The sequence below is a fragment of the Zalophus californianus genome, chromosome 9, assembly GCF_009762305.2.
Source record: "Zalophus californianus isolate mZalCal1 chromosome 9, mZalCal1.pri.v2, whole genome shotgun sequence".
NCBI classification, from domain to species: Eukaryota; Metazoa; Chordata; class Mammalia; order Carnivora; family Otariidae; genus Zalophus; species Zalophus californianus.
Window position 1 is genome coordinate 31,280,374 of NC_045603.1, and position 19,787 is coordinate 31,300,160.

At 38.1% G+C, this 19,787-nt stretch overlaps 1 protein-coding gene across 4 annotated transcripts in view; it reads left to right on the forward strand.

Moving 5' to 3' along the window:
* The window catches only part of KITLG (KIT ligand), an 82,285-nt gene that overhangs the window by 33,633 nt on the left and 28,865 nt on the right, over positions 1-19,787 (forward strand). For all 4 annotated transcript variants that reach the window (XM_027593465.1, XM_027593462.1, XM_027593464.1 and 1 more), the window contains one exon: positions 10,754-10,816. In XM_027593465.1, coding sequence (XP_027449266.1) covers positions 10,754-10,816 — 63 coding nt within the window. The remainder of the gene's footprint in view (positions 1-10,753; positions 10,817-19,787) is intronic.

The following is a 19,787-nucleotide window of genomic DNA, read 5'->3' on the forward strand; positions in this document are numbered from 1 at the left end:
GTATAGTGAGCAAGTAGGGAGATATTACTATCAAGGAGAATCTGTTGGTAAAATTGGTAATATCACACAGTGACTTTGTTTCTTTGCTCATTTTTTTCATCTCCGTCACAGACAGCGAAGGACACTGGAGTTCTCTGTGTGCTGATGTGGCAGCACTAGCTTGTTCCCCATTATCTCTGTAGTGGGTTTCTCAGTGTGTCTTTTTCCCCCTCCATGCCTTCCTTCTCTTCTCTAACAAGCCTAACAAAAAAAAAAAGCTGAGATAGCCATTCTCCCGTTTCCAACAGCATGAAGACCCCATCACATGTGGGTGGTTTTGTGCTCCCTCTGAGAACATAGCTGGAGAAGTGATTTGTTACCCAAATGTTGAACAGACTCATCTCCCACATTTGTCACATTGGAACTCATCCCTCAGCAAAAGCCATTTTACACCAGTACCCCTTAGTCATGTCTAGCTTCATGCCATGATTCTCTTAAAATGCGTACCAAGGAGAGAGAGATAATACAGCATCTGGAATGCATTCTACCCAGCTCTCCTGATCTAGGGGAGATTTTACATGCCCATTTGAGCTACAATGTATGACTTCAGGATGAGCAAACTTTGAGAAGCATTTTTTTGTAAGTGCGTGGTTCAGAATCGCCAAATGGCATTCTTTTATTTCAAAATTGTCTAGAGAACAGATGATACGAGCATAGGGAAGAAATAAGGGTCATGAAATGGAGAAAAGAAAGAAAATTATATTTGTTGAGATACTTGTTTTCCCTATTCTTGTATTTATTTCCTGGTTTATGTTTTATTTGGGGTTTATTGCCAAATTTCAAAACAGAAGTTTAATTCTATGGTCAGAGTCTTTCTGGCTTAGCCTCAATACAGTTAGTAACATACACACACACAAACACACACACACATAGTTTATGTGGATTCCTTAGAAGGATGTCTAGAGGGTCCAGGTTTAAAAAGAATTTTCTGATGCAGTAGCTGAAGATATATCAACACATTTTATTTGAGGGGCTGGTGATCAAAACAATGTAGCATTTGCCTGCTATGTGCCCAGCTAGGTATTAAGGATGAGGTGAGGAAAGTTTTTGTTTGTTTTTCAAAGATTTTATTTATTTAAGAAGCAAGCACAAGCACAGGGACAGAGGGAGAGGCAGAGAATCTCAAGCAGACTCTGCACAAAGCACAGAGCCCGATGCGGGGCTCAAAACCTGAGATCATGACCTGAGCTGAAACCGAGTCAGACGCTCAATCAACTGAGCCACCCAGTCACCCCTGTTTTTTTTGTTTTGTTTTTCAAAGAATGTACACATAAACCTCTTCTTCAAGTTGCTTATTAATCTGTGACCCAAGAAACTATACTAAAAAGAAAATATATGCTTATATTATAAATTTTATATTGGTAAAAGGCACTCATTGGTAAAAAACGTTCGTTCAGTGAATGAAGACCTAATGTGCTTCACTGTGGTAAGCATCATGATCTCCTGTGGTGCTTATTAAAATTACAGGTGTCTGGACTGCACTCTAAGAGAAGGATACAATGATAGGTCTGAGGAAGGGCTCCAGGCATCTACATTTTAAAGAAATTTCTGAAAGAAGATTTAAGAACTACTGCTCTAGATGGTCTGTTCAGTCAAAGTTTGGAGACCAAAGTGTCTTGATCCTAATTTAGTCCCAATTCTTATTATGACTAGCTTTATCTATGTTACATAAATTTATATGGATGTCAGATTAACATGAGTCTCAAAAATATGATGCTTAAAGTAGTTCACAGCTGGGAAGTTACAGCTCTCATGGGGCTGCTGGTGTAACTGTGGAGCTGAGGATGATCAGTGGAGATCTGCCGGGGTCCTAAGGAGCAGATGTCAAGTATATTGGCAATGAATCATAGTTGGAAGATGATGGTATATTTGACCACAGGCCAAGCATATCCAAAATTAACATGGTATTTAAGAAAAATTACTTATACACATTATTACTTGCAAAGTGTTTAAGGAAAACTATTTAATGAGCATTACATCCTGTGAAATGTCGAACCAGTTTTTTCAAGTGGTGTAAGTAGGTATTACAAGCACCTTCCAAGGTTTTCCGTCCTTGTCTTTGACCATCTGTTTATTTTCAGTCTGGTACCTATCTGCTGATACAATGAAAAATGGCAAGAAGCATTACTGAGAAAGAAGAGCCTGGAAAAGAGATATTTATTAATATTGACACTAAAAGATAAATCCTCACCCCAAGAAAGCAAATGTAAAATCATTAGACTGAAAAAAGAGGTTTTTTTCCTCCCTTCCAGCAAATGACTCAGGGAAATTTTTTTAATTTCAAGAGTTGATCTAGGGAAATTAGTGTGTTTACTTTGGATTATTGAAAAAAAATCAAGTTAGTAAAAAATAGGACTCAGGGGTGACTGAGGGGCTCAGTCGGTTAGGTGTCTGACTCTTGTTTTCAGCTCAGGTCTTGATCTCAGAGTTGTGAGATCGAGTCCCATGTTGGGCTCCACACTGGGTGTGGATCCTGCTTAAGAGTCTCTCTCCCTCTCTATGCCTCCCCCCTTCTCTTTCTCTTTCCCCGCCACCAAAAAAATAGGACTCAGATTACTTCCTACTGAATAAAGACCTACCATAATTCACAACCCGTATTTCATAGAGTAGGAAATAGAAGAATAATCCCTGACCTCAAAATGTTCATGATCTAGTTTGGGAGATAAATTATCTCCATAAAAATATGAATGCATATCATTAATACCACAATAACAACACATACATGGATGCCATTTAAAAGATTTCATGTAGGACCAACCTGTGCCAATATATTGGTTAAGGAATGGATTTTGGAATTTGGTAGACCTGAATTTAAATCCCAGCTTTTTGACCTTAAATAACTACCTCTCTAAATCTGTTTCTACTTCTCAATTTTATCTTATAGATTAAATAAGAGAATGTATATGTAAATTTATTTTTATCACAGTTATTGTCCTATAACTTCTTTGGGCCTCAGTTTCCTTATAAGTATTAAGATTAATAGTACTTCATAGAGTGATTATAAGGATCGAATCAGTAGAACAGTGTTAGGAACACAGCAAGTGCCTGCTAAATATTAGCTATTAGAAGTGGTAGTAGTGCTGTGGTGGGATCAGAGGGTACTGGAGCTGAAAGGGAAATTAGAGACAATCTGGACAAACTGTTTTATAAATAAGGAAACTGAGGGACGCCTGGGTGGCTCAGTCGGTTAAACCTCTGCCTTAGGCTCAGGTCATGATCCCAGGGTCCTGGGATCGAGCCCCATGTCAGGCTCCTTGCTCAGCGGGGAGCTTGCTTCTCCCTCTGCCTACCACTCCCCCTGTTTGTGCTCACTTGCTCTTGTACTCTCTCTCTCTCTCTCTGACAAAAATCTTTAAAAAGTAAATAAATAAATAAGGAAACTGAGACCCAGGAGTGGTGAAGCCCAGCTCTGGGTCCCATTACCAGCACTGTGCCTTCTACAACAATAGTTTTCAAACTGGCTCCTAGCGCCCACACAGCCACTCTGCCTTCATTTGTGTATCTGGATGTCCAAATAAGACTTGATGTGGAAAAAAGAATTGAGCTGAAAAAATGTTGGAAGTCACTGCTGTAAACCAGCATTTGTAGGATATCATTTGAGAATCATTCAATTACCACGTTTTAGGATACTTATTAAAAGTACAGCTGCCAGGGCTCCCGCTGCAGAAATACTGAGGGTCAGCTTGTGAGGATGGGGTGTTTCCAACTAGCATCGTAAGTGATAGGGATTTGCATGGAAGTGCCAGAACTGCTTAGGTGATCATACTTCTAATGTTGGGGTTTTTTCATTTTTGGGAAAAAAAAAAAAGAACAAAAACAAAACTGTGTTCTTATCCTTAGCCTAAAACTCATTAATTTGACTAATTCAGACAGCAATGTGAGGGACTTCGGAGTTATATAGATACAGAGAATCACGGCCATCCTCTGAAGTACAGTGGGGCAATTCCATAACGATACTTTGTCAGGTTGCACCTGTTAGAATAATTCAGTAATGCCGTGCCTCCTGCTTAGAGGAGGTTACATAGAACAAGAGGGATTTGCTTTACAGGCGCAACCTTGGTACATTCAATTTGAGAGAAACAAAGTAAGTTGACAGTACCACTTTTCTTACCTTGTGATCCCAGTAATCTCTTTGACTGAAAACATTTCTTTGCAGTCTCTACCAGTTCCTCCTCTGCATGAGGTGCAACTGATCCTGTGCCCACTGATCTGAAGTCTGTTTCCTTGGGGTGGTTCTCATGTCACAGAAGCACATGATTTATGACCTTGCTGTCATTTTTGTGTGTGTGTGTGTGTGTGTGTGTGTTTTTGTTTTGTTTTTTAATTTCTTCTTGGACACTTTGTGCTGCCACTATAGTCCCCATGGTTTTCATTTGAAATCCTTCTGGCATGTTTGCTCAGCAGAATAGTTCCATCTATTTACGGAACATTTTGCTTTGTTTCTAAAAAATGTTGCAAGACTTGTTTTAAATGACAAACTCAGACCTACCTAAGGAAAGGGTCAAGTATCTGGGAAGAGGATGAAACAAACTTTAAACACTTGTATCTCTGGGACAATTAGGCTGCAGCTTTTAACAATTGTGTTCTAGAAGGAGGCCTCCAAATATTGAAATAGTTCAAATTGGTTTACCTCTTTTGTTCTTCATACTGTTCCCTTCGTTTGTGATCATAGTTTTCTTTCACTCGGGGGAATTTAAATGTGACTATGTTGCTTTTTAAAAACCTTTTTGTTTTAAAATATCTACTGAGTAATTATTTGTCTTCCTCAAAATGTTCAAGGCAGGTTGCTTCCCAGCCCCATCTTATAAAGGTGAAATTACTCTGTCTTTCCCAAGTCAGTCTACAAATCAGAATAGAATTAAATCTCAGGAATTCATGGTTTTCCTGGTCTTATGATAGGCACTTATTTTAACACATGACTCTTAGAGTGTAACGTAATGGAGTTTATAAAAATATCTCAAATAAATTTCACTTTGGACAGTTTTGAATAATCCTGATTTTTATTCTTCTTCAAGTACAATGTTTTTCAAATAGAATTACCACTGCATTAAAATAAAGTTTTGGAGTCTCTGAGTCTTTCCATTTCTAGATGAATTCTGAGCTTTTCTAAGCATGTCTTCTCTTTAAAAGCAGAAATCTCAGGGGTGCCTGGGTGGCTCAGTTGGTTAAGTGGCTCAGGTCATGATCCCAGGACCCTGTGTCAGGCTCCCTGCTCAGTGGGGAGTCTGCTCCCTCTGCCTCTCCTCCTTGCTCATGCTCTCTCTCTCTCTCTCTCTCAAATAAATAAATAAAAATTTTAAAACATCTTTTAGTAAAAAAAAAGCAGAGATCTCAGAGGCACCTGGGTGGCTCAGTCAATTAAGCCTCCGACTCTTGATTTCAGCTCAGGTCATGATCTCAAGGTCATGAGATCAGTCCTTACATCTGGCCCTGCCCTTGACAGATTCTCTCTCTCCCCCTTTCCCCCTTACCCAACTTGTGTTCTCTCTCTCTCTCTCAATATATCTTTAAAAATAAAAAATAAAATAAAAGCAGAGATCTCATGGGGGCGCCTGGGTGGCTCAGTTGGTTAAGCATCCAACTCTTAATTTCGGTTCAGGTCATGATCTCAGGGTCTTGAGATTGAGCCCTGTGTCAGGCTCCAGACTGAGCATAGAGCCTGCTTAAGGTTCTCTCTCCCTCTCCCTCTGCCCAACCCCCCCCAACTTGTGCCTGCATGCTCTCTCTCTCTCTCTCTCTCTCTCTAAAATAAATAAATAAAATAAATAAATAAATAAATGAAAGCAGAGATCTCCTACACTCATTTGGGGTTGGGTTTTCCTTTTTCTATTTTGGACCTTTGAAGAACAATGGTTTGACAGCTGGATAATTTTTAAAGTTTATTTTTATTAGTTTGCTACACTTAGCATTTTAATTTCTTCTCCTGCAGTCGGTAGAAATTTCCTCTTCTATTTAAAACTAAATTTTGGACTAGCAGTATTCAAAGAAAGGACAGAAGTATATTGGAAATAATATTTGTAAAAACTGACAAATGCCCTGCTATGTTACCAAACGTGGCAGTCTTATTCTGAAGAAAAAAATCATTCTTCCTTTATAGGATGAACCACTTAGGTTCTATAGCTCTTGTCCTTGACTTTTTAAAGCAAGTTACTGTGTGAGTATCCAGCAACCATGCAAAGCATTTTATTTGAATTCTGTCCTTTAATCATTACAAACCTAGGAGGTAATTATTTTTACCCCCAGTTTATTGATTAGGAAGCTGAGACCTAGTGACAAGTAATTTGACCATCCTTACCTGGAAATAGAAAACTGAGTGGAGAAGTTCAAACCCATAACTACCTGTCTCTGGAACACATGAACCTAGTTCATAATTTACAATGTCTTAATTTAAGATTTAAATGTCAACTGCCATTTAAGAATTATCACTGTAACCTCTTGAATCTTATTTCCTAGGTAGTAATCACCTTATGATTAAGAAGTGGTCCTGTTGTAGATCTTCTTTTAATCTCTTTTAAATTTTTTTTAATTTTTTATTATTTTTTGGAGGGAGATGAGTCCTCTATTTAGGTATTTTTCACTGAGAAAAGAGGACTCAGAAAAGTCTTGTAAAGTTGTCATCTTATTATTATTTTTTTTAATCTCTGAGTTATTATCAAAAAACAAATACCTTTGAACACTAAAGACAGTTGTCCTGGTGGGTTTGTTAGTATTAACAGGGGATGACTTATAAGGAAAAATAAAAAAAGCAAAAAGCTTTCTCCTGTGTTATTTCTGAAAACCAGCATTATACTAAGCTGCTATACATGAGTGAGTTGGGATATTTAAATATAAGCATAGATTCCGCCCCCCCCCCCCCCGCCGAAGCAGTGATTCTTCAACTCTCTGGGTCTGATGAGACTCTGGAAACTGTGAACCCTTTCTCCAGAGACGTTCACTTTTGCACAACATTTTATGTACAGTACCAAGGGAATCAGGAATTACTACTACTGCATTTTGATTCTTGCCTTGCACCAGGGAGAAACAACTGAGACAAGTAAGTGTTTCAGCAAAGATGTCCAAGAAGCCACTGATTTCATGAGCTTTAGAGACCTCGATGACATTTGAATCATGAGATCCAAAGATTTTAGATTAGTGATCTAGAGAGGGCATTAAGCGTTCTAACTTTGAGTTCTTTTTTCTTCTGAGTCCAAATACCTTTAGGACCTGGTATGCAGCCAGTGCCTGTTGGTGTAAAAAGACTTTTTCTTGGCTGAGTTTTCAGCGTTTCCTCATGCTGTTCCCTTATGCATTTGGTTTTGTTTTTGTTTCCCAGTGTCACTGAGTGTGGTCAATCCTAAAGACACCCAATGGGACCCATCTAGTAGAGCGAGCCCATCATAAAGTGACTTGTTTTTGCAGTTTTATGCATTTTACAATCTGGCATAGTATTGACATGTTCAAACGCCAAACCACAAAAGCTCATTGGAATAATTTGGCTTTTGGCAAAATTCTCCATCAACTAAGTTCCATTTTGTTTTTTTTGTTTTTTGGGATTTTTTTTTTTTTGTCCTGAACTTATTTTAACTAGAATTGATTTGTTTTCAAAATCTATAGTTTTGATTACTCATCCATTTAACCCTATCATCAGGCTACTGCCCTGGAATCTAAACCTCATTTCTGTTTTTTTTCATCTTCCAATCTCTATATAAATATTTAATACACATTCAGCACTTTTCTAGTGGTCTTCTAAACTGTTCCTGGTCTCTGTTCTATCCTTGGTCCAATCCATACCTTCCAAACCTGTCTTCCTGAATTTACTATCCTGATCCCTCCTTGTTTGGACGTCCGTTGTAGCACCACTACTTCCATGAGAAACTTAGATCTGACTCCATTTTTAGTAATTACCTAGTTCCCTTTATTTTACAGACAAGTGGTAGAAGTTCTATGGAGAGGAAATGAGGCAGAAGTGACTTGCTTATAGGGTTTGGTGGTAGAGTCACTGCCTCCCACTGGGCCTCCTTAGCCCAACATTCAAGTCCTTCTCTAATGTGGCTTTCTTGGCATATTTCCTTTCTCTTACTTGCTGGAGCCTGATTTATCTGTCCGTGGTCTCCCGAACACACCTGTGCTTTCCCATTTCCTTTTCTTTGCATATGACCCCTCCTCTATCTAGAATGTCCCACTCTCTTGCAATTAATATAAACTCATCTTCATGTACATACCATGCTTAAGCACTAGGTGTTTTAAATGAGTTATTTAGTCCTTATTTAGTGTTTATAAATTCACTAGCTAGATTTTTTTATGATTCCCATTTTACACATGTCGAAATTAAAGCAGATTAAGTAACTTGCCCAAGATCTGAGTTAACACGCAGGAGGGCCTGGATCCAACAGTGTGTCGCCAGAACCTGTGCCGTGACTCCTCCATCAAACTAACATCTTCTAAATTCCAGGCCAGAGGCTCCCTCCCTCTGCACTGTCAGACTTTCTATAATGATCAATGTATATCAAAGAAGCTGAATTTATCACAAAAGTATCTGTGCTGAGTGCTCTTCAACACACTCCCAAGTGTTTAGAAAGTTATACAATAATTCATGAAGCAACCATAAAAATCTACACCTTGACTTCCCAAGTTCTCTTCCAAGTGTAATTGGAAAGGAACCAATGTCAGCCAAGAGAGTAATAAAGGGAGACCGCTCTGTAGAGGATGGTGCTGAGCAAAGCACGGAGGGCTGGGTTTGTATCCTCCCTCCATCGGGAACTCCTGATGCCTGCTACCTGGAGATACCAGTTAGCCCCCTGGAGCCTCCATGTCTTCATCTATAAAACAGGCTTAATAGTATATATCTCATGAGATCGTGGCAAAGGCTGTATATGAAAACTTGTTATAAATTGCAAAGCATTTTTCAAATATAGAATTTTCATCCCATCAGAAACTAAATCTCCATAAATCGGTTTAAGACAGAAATTATTACTATAGACCGCCCCCAAGTAGTAAGGTATGGAGATTTCAGTGTGTTTCAGTAAGGTTTCTTTGACTTCTTTCAGCTGATTCTTATATATAAATTACTAATAAAATGGAATTGGCCACATCCCTTACATTTTTTTCTGCTCATTAGGTTTATGTATATACTCTGGTCCTAAGTTTTCTGAATACTAATTCTGTCAATTTTATATAGGTAGATAGATACAGATAATGTAAATTATTCTTAGGGAGGGGCTAGATTGTCAAGCAGGTTGTGTTCAGAACACCTGCCACTTCTTGTCATGTTTCTCCATCTGGAATGGCTTTAATTGACATGGTTGGTTCATAACATAGTAAAATGTTGCTGCTCAGTCTAATTCCAGTGTTTCTACCTGCAAAAGTGTCAGCTGTGTCTTTGCCAGCAGAAGAAACCTACAGATTGTGTTGTGGGAGACTTGTCAGAGGTGACCTAGTCCAGCAAACATGAGCAAGATCCTACCTTAATATGGGGAAGAGCAAAGATTTCAGAGAGGATGAAGGGGAAAATCTGCAAAAGTAAGGTAGACCTACTGAAGACGTAATAGTGCAAAACCACTTTTTTACACCGTATATTGTCTTAAGACTCATGGTCTAAATCAGTTGTTGGCTATAGTTAGCTGGAAATTGTACTCAGGGTGGTATGACAGAGCTGGTGCTGTATGTAGGAAAGGAGATAGGAGAACCTAGAACTCTGTGACTCTGTGGTGCTGTATGTAGGAAAGGAGATAAGAGAACCTAGAACTCTAGAAATCTAGAACCTAGAACTCTGATAAGAGAACCTAGAACCCCAGGATCCATACCTGGGAAGTCAGTTGCCAATATATCCCTCAATATAGAATATGGATTGTTTATGATGTGTTTGGCACATTCAGTTATCACAGTTCATAAATTGGCTATTTGACATGGGTACTTTCATCTCCATTTTATAGATGAGAGAAAGAAACCAAAGTACAGAATTTAGATTTGGTTCCAAATAAGGTGTTTGTTCAACACATGCCACAGTGACTGATGGAGATGTATTAGATATTTTTTAAAAGCCTTTAAAAGAAGCTGGGCAGACTACTTGACACATTTCCAATGTTCAGGCCTATGTAAGCAGATTAAGTTATCTCACAGAATTGAATCTCTACAAATTATTTAATTAGAAACCATTTGCTTTTCATGAGTAGTAGTGTTCTTTTGAGTTTCACTGACATTTTTTTCTAAGGTCAACAAGTTCTCAAACTTGCATCAAAATCACCTGGAGGACTTAAGTAAGATTCAGTAGGGCTGATGTGGCCTGAGAATTTGCATTTTTAGCAGTTCCTTGGTGATGTTGACACATCACTTTGAGAATGATTGACGAAAAAAACCAAAACAGAACATTGTATTATTGATGCTTTGGTGAAACAGTAGGAAAACAGTCCTGGAAGGGAATTCCAAGACCACAGATAGAAATTGAAATTTAGATGTTTCCAAAATTCACTGGATTATATTTAATACTCGTTACTGAATGTGGAGTCTAAAAGACTTGTATTATTACTGTATTTTTGGAGAGGGCTTTTGATTACAAAAGGAAATCAAGAATGGAAAATCACTATGTAAATATTGAAATGCAGTGGCAACTTAAAAACAATATAACAGGTTTGTATGTATTTTTCTCTCATTAAAAACAGTATAATTAATTTCTATGTATGAATTTTCTCATGGATTCCCCCCCCCTTTCTTTTTCTTCTTTTTTTGGTCTCTGTAGGTGGCAAATCTTCCGAAAGACTATAAGATAGCCCTCAAATATGTCCCCGGGATGGATGTTTTGGTAAGTAAACTGTACATTTCTGAGTTCCTTTTTAGTAGCTGACAAAAGAGATGGGATCATTCTATTGAGACAGGAAATTATGGGCCATTTGGGAGTTAGCTAATTGTCAGTATTTGAAGAAAGTATCCTTGGAATTCAACTTGGATGGTTTTGTTTTTGTTTTATCCTCAAGTAACTGCTAAACTTTACTTACGGGTAAGCATTTCAGCACATGTGTCTTAGACCTGTTAATTCTAAAGTGAATAAGATCATCTTCCTTAGAGCTAGCCACAGATTTCTCTTTCTTTTAGCTTCCTCCTAAAAAACGCTTGAGTGTAAAATTGGGCAAATTTTTTGCATATTCTGGAAAGGTCCTTTATAAGCCTCTTTCCTATTTAATTTGAGACCACCATGTATTTTATCTCAGAATTTATTAGTCAAAAGATTCTGAGAAACTTACAATATAAATATGAGGTTATGATTATAAATACACCTTTATTACTGCAACCAAGAAATTTTAATTATTTTCCTGATTATGAGTTATCAGAATTCATACATGAAGAAATCTTGCAAGCATAGAGATGCCTATGTACCCACCACATAGCTTGTTAAACCTTACCATGGTGCAATACTTGCTTCAAATATATTTTTTACTGAAACATTATAAATATTATTAAAGACCCCTGTATTGCCTCTTTCTCCACTGGTCCTCACTTTGTCTCTTATAGACAATTTGACTATTAGCAACAAGTCTTCTGCGCTGGAATTTTTCATTCCACTGCATGTTTTCAAGGCTTGGCATGGGGATAGCATCCCTTGGGGTTGTGTTGAGTGCAACAACACATAGTAACGCCACCTGCTCTTTTCCATTTACTGAAAATCTGTACTAACACATAAGTAAGTTACTGTATTTTTTGCAGACTTAATAGCATTACACTGTATATACCACTTTGCACCTTGCTTATGTTTTGCAACACACGTTTGACATGTGTTGATCCATGTTGATTCATTTTAACTGCTGTATTGTGTTCCTTGAGTTAATTTAAAATCATTTGGGTGACTCTGCAAGTAGACATCTTTCCATGATTTCTGAAGTTCTTATTACAGATCCACTTTGTGTAAGTTGTCTTAGCTTTGAGTACTTTTTGTGGGTTAGTCAATCAAAATTAGTACCAGTTCAGTGTGTTAAGCACATCGCAAAGTGCTTGTGCTTAAAAAGTCTTTCAAAGACTGACTAAGGTTATCATTTCAAAAGAATGTCAAAGGCCTATTTCTTTTCATTAGGAAAGTAAGCATTTTAGTTAGCATGAACTATCTAAAGTTTCTTAGAACATTGCTCTTCATGTTGAACCAGATATCCTGAAATCTAGGTCAGTGTCTGTCCCATTGAATTAGGGGAGTTCTCTGGAAATAGGAATGTAAAATCATAGCAGACTGGAAGTTAATTAATCATTCAATTACTCAGGGAACAAGTACAGTATTTGTTTAGGAAAAAATAATGGAGCCAGCACCTTACCAGATACTTTAAGAAACAAACACATCACATAGCCTTATGTGCAAAAGACTTTAATAATAACTAGGTGTGGGGGAATGATTGGGCCTTTATATAATGCTTTTTTTTTTTAATTTTCAAAATGATTTCACGTATTTATCTCCTTGGATGATTAGAAAAACCCTTCCAGGAAGGCAAGATAGCTACTGTGATTTGTGTGATTTCTGTTTTACAAATGACACAAACTGAGGTTTACAAGTATTTACCCAAGGTTATGCGACTAAAAAGTGACAGTCTTAAAAAAAAAAACCTTAGGTCATCTGACATTTAACCTTGGGTTACAGAATGTGAGTATCTAAATAATTACAATAGCAAGGGAAGGTGTTCGTCTTTTTTTCTTTTTTTTTTTAGATTTTTATTTATTTGAGAGAGAGGGAGAGCTGAGGGAGAGTGAGAAAGAGAGAAGCACACTCCCTGCTGAGGAGGGAGCCAGATGTGGGGCTCAATCCCAGGACCCTGAGATCATGACCTGAGCTGAAGGCAGACACTTAACCAGCTGAGCCACCCAGGCGCCCCAGAGGAAGGTGTTCTAAGTGAAACATTCAAGTAATAAAGATGTACCCTGACCCTGACTGGAGAAGCATTTAGGTGTGTGATTGCCAAACTGACTCAAAGAAATCATGCAGCTCTTAATGTTAAACTGAAAATAACAAAATAGATTATTTTGTGCTGGTATAATCATAGATTGTGCTAAATCACAGATTTCAGTATGGGCTGGTGGTAGCAAGAGCCAAACTTGTAAAAATAAAGCTGATTCATTGCCACTTTTTTTTTGTGTGTTTCTGTAATTGAGAAAAGTTCACTATTATTTGATCTTGGCATACTGTCTTGGCACAACTGGAGAAACTTTGTTCTTGGCTACCACAATTGGCAAGAAAAATAAGCCCGTGCAGAAGGCTTTGGGCAGAAACTGATCGTAGGCTTTGTTTTACCTTTATTTTTAAAATGAGTTTCTGCCAAGACCAGAGGAGTTTCCCAGTGGAGAGGCCAGTGATGATTTGTCAGTGGTCAGAGTCCCAGCTGCCTTATCTTTTGTTTCTAAACAATAGAGGGCGGAGTAGGAATCAGAATGGGTACCAGAAAGATTCTTTGGGGCCAAAGCAATAAAATTCTGCCTGAGGCACCAGGCAAAAAAAAAGGCTCTAGAATAGAATACAGTTCATTGTCATGCTTTTGCTTTAAAAATCTGCTAAATACTCCTGGGGGGTGGGCACTACTTTTCCAAGAGACGTCCTAGAAAATTACCTAGCAGATTCTCTCTCACAAATAGCAGGATGTGACCAACCAGTTGGTACTTAAATCTGACGATAATTACCAATTCTATTTTAAGCTCTTTGAAACTATAATATTGCCAGACTGTTAGGATTTTAAATCACCAACCATAAAAATCCTAAACATTTCTGATCCTTCTATTTACCAGTAATGTTACCACAGGAAGACCACAAAAATTGGGTTGCTGAATTTGTGCCACAGATCTAGTCATTCTAATGTTTATAAAATGATATAAACTATGACTTGCTTATAGTATTTGAGTAAAAAAGACATTTCAGTTTTAATTAGATTCATCAGTTTTAACTTTTTATTCAGAAATAATTTCAAATTTACAGAAAAGTTACGAGAATATTCTAAGAACACTCACAAACTCTTTAATCCATATTCATCTATTTTTAACATTTTGCCTCATTTGCTTTACTAAATACTTGCTTTCTGTGCACAGGTTGTTATTTTTCTAAACTCACTGAGTCACTTGTATACTTAATGGCTGTTTACCCCTAAATACTTAAGTGTATATTTCCTAAGTAAAAGATTTTCTCTTCTGTAACCACAGTATGGTTGTCAGTTTCAATAAATTTATCAATAACCCAAATATTTAAATCTATTGGCTGTATTTCAGTTTATCAAAATTTATCTTTCTTTCTTTTCTTTTTTTTTTTTGGTACTTCTTTTCCTCCAGTACAAGATCCAGTCTAGGATAATGGTTTTTGCATTTTTGATATTATGTGTGATAGAGTAATGGCTCCCCAAAGATGTCCTAGGCTGTGAATATATCACCTTACATGGTGAAAGGGACTTGCAGATGTAATTAAGGATTTGGGGATGGGGAGTTTATCTGGGATTACCCAGATGGGCATGGTCTAATCTTGTGAATCCTTGTAAGAGGGAAGCAGGAGTGTGAGAGCCAGAGAGATCGATTAAAAGATGTTGCACTGTTGGCTTTAAAAATGGGGCAAGGGGCCACGGGCCAAGGGATGCAGGTGGTCTCCAAAAGCTGGAAAAGGCAGGGTGCCTAGGTGGCTAAGTTGGTTAACTGTCTCCCTTCATCTCAGGTATGATCCCAGGGTCCTGGGATTGAGCCTGGGCTCCCTGCTTAGCGGGGAGTCTGCTTCTCCCTCTCCCTCTGCCCCTCTCCCAGCAGAAAAAGGAGCTCCTGAAACAAGGCCCCGAGACCCTCATAATGTGGCACCTTTCCAAATCCTCTTCCAGCCCCACGTTCCCACTTGTTCCCTGTGGCCCCTGTTCCTCTGTGCGTGGCTTCCTCTGTACCTAGTTGGACCTTTGATACCAGTAACTCCAGACTGTTGGCTTCATTTTCACTTGTGTAAGGGAACCTTCCCTTTCCTCCTTGATGAAACCAAATCCGCCGGTTGGAAACACTCTTTGTGACCTTCCTTCTTCAAAGTAGCAGTTTTCCGTTTGTGCATTTATTTAATTGATAACCTTCCACTTAAACCTGTCAACTTCATGAGGGCAGGGATTGTCTCTGTTTGCTCTGTTTTATATCATCAGTGCCTAATGACTGATAGGCACTTCATGAATATCTGCTGAGAGAAAGTGAAGAAGGAAGGAGAAAAGTTCTCATGTAATCTCTTGTTTCCCCGAGGCACAAATTTGACCTGAATAGAGTCCACAAGATTGTTGTATTGATTGAGTGCCTGTAACTCCTCAAACAATATCTGCACAACATTATTGCTATCTTTTTTTAGATATATGTACATTTTATTAAAAATCTTATGTATAAAGTATTATTCAATTTTTAGGAATCATGGTTTCCTTGAGGCTCCTGTTAAACTACTTTCATTGAGTCATTTCCATATTCAAGAACTTTCTCATTGTTCCAGTGACTAAAGGCTGAATGCCAAATTCCTGAATCTGATGTTCATGACTCTTCATAATCTTGCCTCATCCTAACCAGCTCATCTTAATATCTATTACTCCCCAACACAAACCCGCCACGCCAGCAAGATGCATCCCTGCCTCCTAAAATTACCGTGCTTATTCTCAACTCCAGGACTTTGCTCAGTGCTACTTCCCTTTGCCACGAATGCCCTTTCCTCTTCCATCCACTCATCCCATTTCTACCTGCAGAATCATGCAATATCTTGTAGCTGAAGGCAACCTCATGGTCCTCTCATGCAAGGTCAGGATGAGATCCCACTTTATCCCCAGGCCCATTTCCTACCGTTCAAGACTGTACTCTCTTCCCTGTATCATCTGGCCAGTAAAAACTAGCATTACCCCTGCTCTGCTTGGTTCGGGAGACATGGTGGTCAGTAACACCAACATGGTATCTGATCTGTGGACCTTACCTTTTAGCTCATCATCTTTGAATTTTTATAGAATTTGTCCAGAAGCTATTCATTTTGGGTACCTGATCATATATTGCTTACAGAGCTATTTAAAATTGTATATGTTATGTATTTGTCTCAAAGTGTTGTGAGAAATAATTAAGATCAGAAAAGCCCAAGATATAGAATATATACATTTGTCAGATGCTATCATTATTTGTTATGTTTTCTCTTTTTACTGTATCTTATTTATCTAAAGATTAGGGATCAAATCTTTCACTTTGTATTTCTTCGCCATTCAAGTAGGTGTTACTCAAAAACTGCTTACCAGTAAACATTTAACTGTTAGCAAAAAATATCCTGATTTCCAAATCTTGAAGGAGTCCATCTTATTTGTTTAGAGTTCTTTGGTTCTCACTAACAGTAATGAATTGAAACTTAATTTAAAGAAGGAAAGAAAGAAAAAAAAAAGGAAAGAAAGAAAAATTCCAGTTATAAGAATGCTGAAGAACAGCATTCTAGTAAAAAAGTGAGGATGTGGCCAGGCTTCATGAAGGGACTCTGCCAGGATTGGAAAACTACCGGGTTTTCCTTTTCCTCTCTCCGAGTCTCTGCATCTCTGCCTTATTCTGTTCTGTCTGTGCAGAATTTCTTTGTGTTCCAGTCACCTGGTGAAATGTAGCTACCCCAGACTCCTAGCTTTATATATTTGCAGTTGTAGAGCTGCTCAGAGACTGTTTAGTCTCTATTACCTTACAGGTTTGGGTGGGGGAGACTTCCCAACTGGTCCAGCTGGCTGAGGGATCTGCCATTATCCAATCATTTAGGGCCACAGGGCAAGTTCATAGGATCCATACCTAAGGCTCAACCCCTACGATTAGAAGTACTTCCTATAGAAATAAATTAAATCAGCCAAGTAGACACTGTACTTATCTACTTCTACCTCCTATATAATAAAGTATGTATTTAAAACGAGTAAGTATAAAATGTTAAATGAATAAAATAGAACATTAAATACTATTTTTAAGTGGCTCTTTTGTGTACTCAAAGTACAGGGCCCATCTTAATAAGTGATTATATTAAGACACTCTTCAGAATATCTAGACCATTACTGTCTGGTAGAAACATAATGGAAGCCATATATGTAATCTTAAAAATTGTTCAGTAACCACATTTAAAAGAAAGTAAAAAGGAACATGGGAATAAGTAAAATAGTTTTTATTGCAGTATATCCAAAACAACATTTTACTTTATCAAAATAAATTAATGGAACATTTTAAATTTTTTCATATTCAAAATCTACTGTGTATTTCATACCTATAGCGTACTTCAGTGCAGACATTAAATTTTCATCAGAAATATTTACTCCATATTTAGATTTTCATAAAATTTACAATTGATAGTGCAGATTAATATATCTAAGTTTTTCCAAATACACTTAAAAAGTTTTCCAGGCATGGGGCAGCTGGGTGGCTCGGTAGGTTGAGCATCTGACTCTTGATTTGGGCTCCAGTGGTGATCTCAGGGTTGTGAAATTGAGCCCCATGTGGGGCTCCATGCTTAGCACAGTGTCTGCTTGAGATTCTCTCCCTCCCCTTCCTCAGCCCCTCCTCCTGCTTGCACGTGCTCTCTAAATAAATAAAATCTTCTTTAAAAAAACCTTTCTCCAGTCACTGAATCGTATGTAAAATTAAAATTTTAGTGCTTTAGTCATGCTAGCCACATTTTGAGTGATAAGTAGCCACAGGGGCTAATAGCCCCGTATTAGCTAGCACAGATTAGACAGACCCCATTATTTTATGGAGAAACATGAAGCTCTGAATAGATAAAGTGACTTGACAAAAATCACAAAGCGTGTTAACAGTTGGGACTAGACACTGAGCTTCTAGTTCATCATTTCTGCCCTTACCTGCCATGCTGTTCCTTCCTCACTGTGCTATTTTGTGTCTGGCTCAGGGACCACTTATAGGCCTGCCCTGGGAAACAACATATATTTATAGTGTTTGGGCTAATTATCATCTTAATCAGATTGAGGTTTCTACATCACTTTAATTCAAGCAAGAAAATGAAAGTTAGATGCCTAAAGTGAATACTGAAAACCCAAATTAATTGTTTAGGGAGAAGACCAAAATAAATCATAACAAAACCCAGCTCCTCCAAAAGGGAGTTAAGATTTTAGAGATTCCACACCAGGATTGTGAGCACACACTGTTTTGCAAAGTGCTTTTATAGAAATGTTTGAAATTTGCCTGCCATGGAATGTTTGAAAGTAGCAGGGGAGTGTCTCTTCTCCAGCCCTAAGAGTAAATACTAGAAGGAGAGTAAAGGAAGTCCACTAAAGGCAGTTGGCATTTGCTGTTTGGTTGTGACAATTGGCTCAGAGAAATTTATTTTCATCAGTATGACTCTGAACTTACTGAAGTGACACAGAAAGAGTCAGTTCCGTTCCCCAGAGCTCTCTTAGTTGAATCTAAGGACCAATATGCCTGGTCCAGATTTGAGACCACAAGACTCATGGTCAACCTGGCAGAAAAAATACTGCAGCTGTATGTGCTTTGTACCACTGGTAAAAGAACTAGGTGAGTCTTGGTTTGGTGTTCTAATGTTTCTGTTTTAAATTTATTGTACAACCTTGAACAAAGCATTCCCTGCTCTAGGTCTTGGTTTTCCCATTTATGAAATTGGTGGGCCTGGAGCAGGTGGTCTTCAGTATTCCTTCCAGATCTAAACTATTGTGATTCTCAATGGCATGGCTCTAGGTTCTTTTGATTTCTCAGCCAGGAAGTAAATGCTGGAAGCACAAGAGGAAGGAAAGGAATGCTTTATGCCCTGGGCATTCATACCTCTAATTCTGGCTAGACTTCAGTTTGACACACACACATTAAAGCAAAGAATACAAAAACAATCTAACTGGGCAGTAATGCTGGTAATTAGATTAGTTGGATTAGAAGACAGGATGCATGCTTGTGAATATTCCTCAGAGGGCTCATGGTTTTATGAGTCAGTGCTTTTCTCCCTGAAAATCTCTAATGGATACATTATCCCAACTCCTTTGTAGGGAACTCTCACAATGTAGATACCTACCTTGGACCCACTAAGGAAGCACACAGGTATCTCTATACTTACAGTACCAAATGGAGAGTAGTGCCAAGTGTGTGCATGAAGAAATGTCATTGTCGTTTTGCCCAGTTTCAGCCTCTAATCCCATAAAGCTAATGGTGACTGCCCTTAGAGACTCCCTCTGCGTCTAAGACTGATGCAGAATATTGTGTCAAATTCTTTCAGCTAATAAACCAGAACAATTTCTTGAATGAAGCAGGGGATAGAAGAAGAGAAAAGCATGACAGACTGAGCAAGTCCCCAGGATGTTTGTAAAGCACACAGTTTCAGCCAGGGTCTCAAATGTATCAGTTCTGGGACTGCAGAGGTGTTATATCACATATCATAGATTATGTATTTTATATACTCATATATGACCTATTTTAAATTTATGTGTGGTTTTAGAATGTGCAAAGATTTTTCATTATTGGTCTTTGGAAGCAGTCCTATTCTAGTTATGTTTAGAATGCTTTTAAGTATAGGAGTTTTTATGTCTTTTATTTAATCATTTAGTTAAATCATTAACTTGGTCATGGTGCTTTAAAATCCCTTAGGAAGTTTACAGCTTTTAAACAAATCTTCAATGGTGGTGGCATGGTGGCAGGTCAAGAATTACCGATGCATTAATTCAGTTAGCATTCTAGAATGATACATGTTACATAGGAATTGAAAGCATGTTTTTCCAGTAGTCTTAGCCAGAGTTGCTGTAATTAACCCAGAAAATGTAGGACGGAGGCTACCAAGAAAGAAGATAAGAAATTGAGAGTCTGGAGTT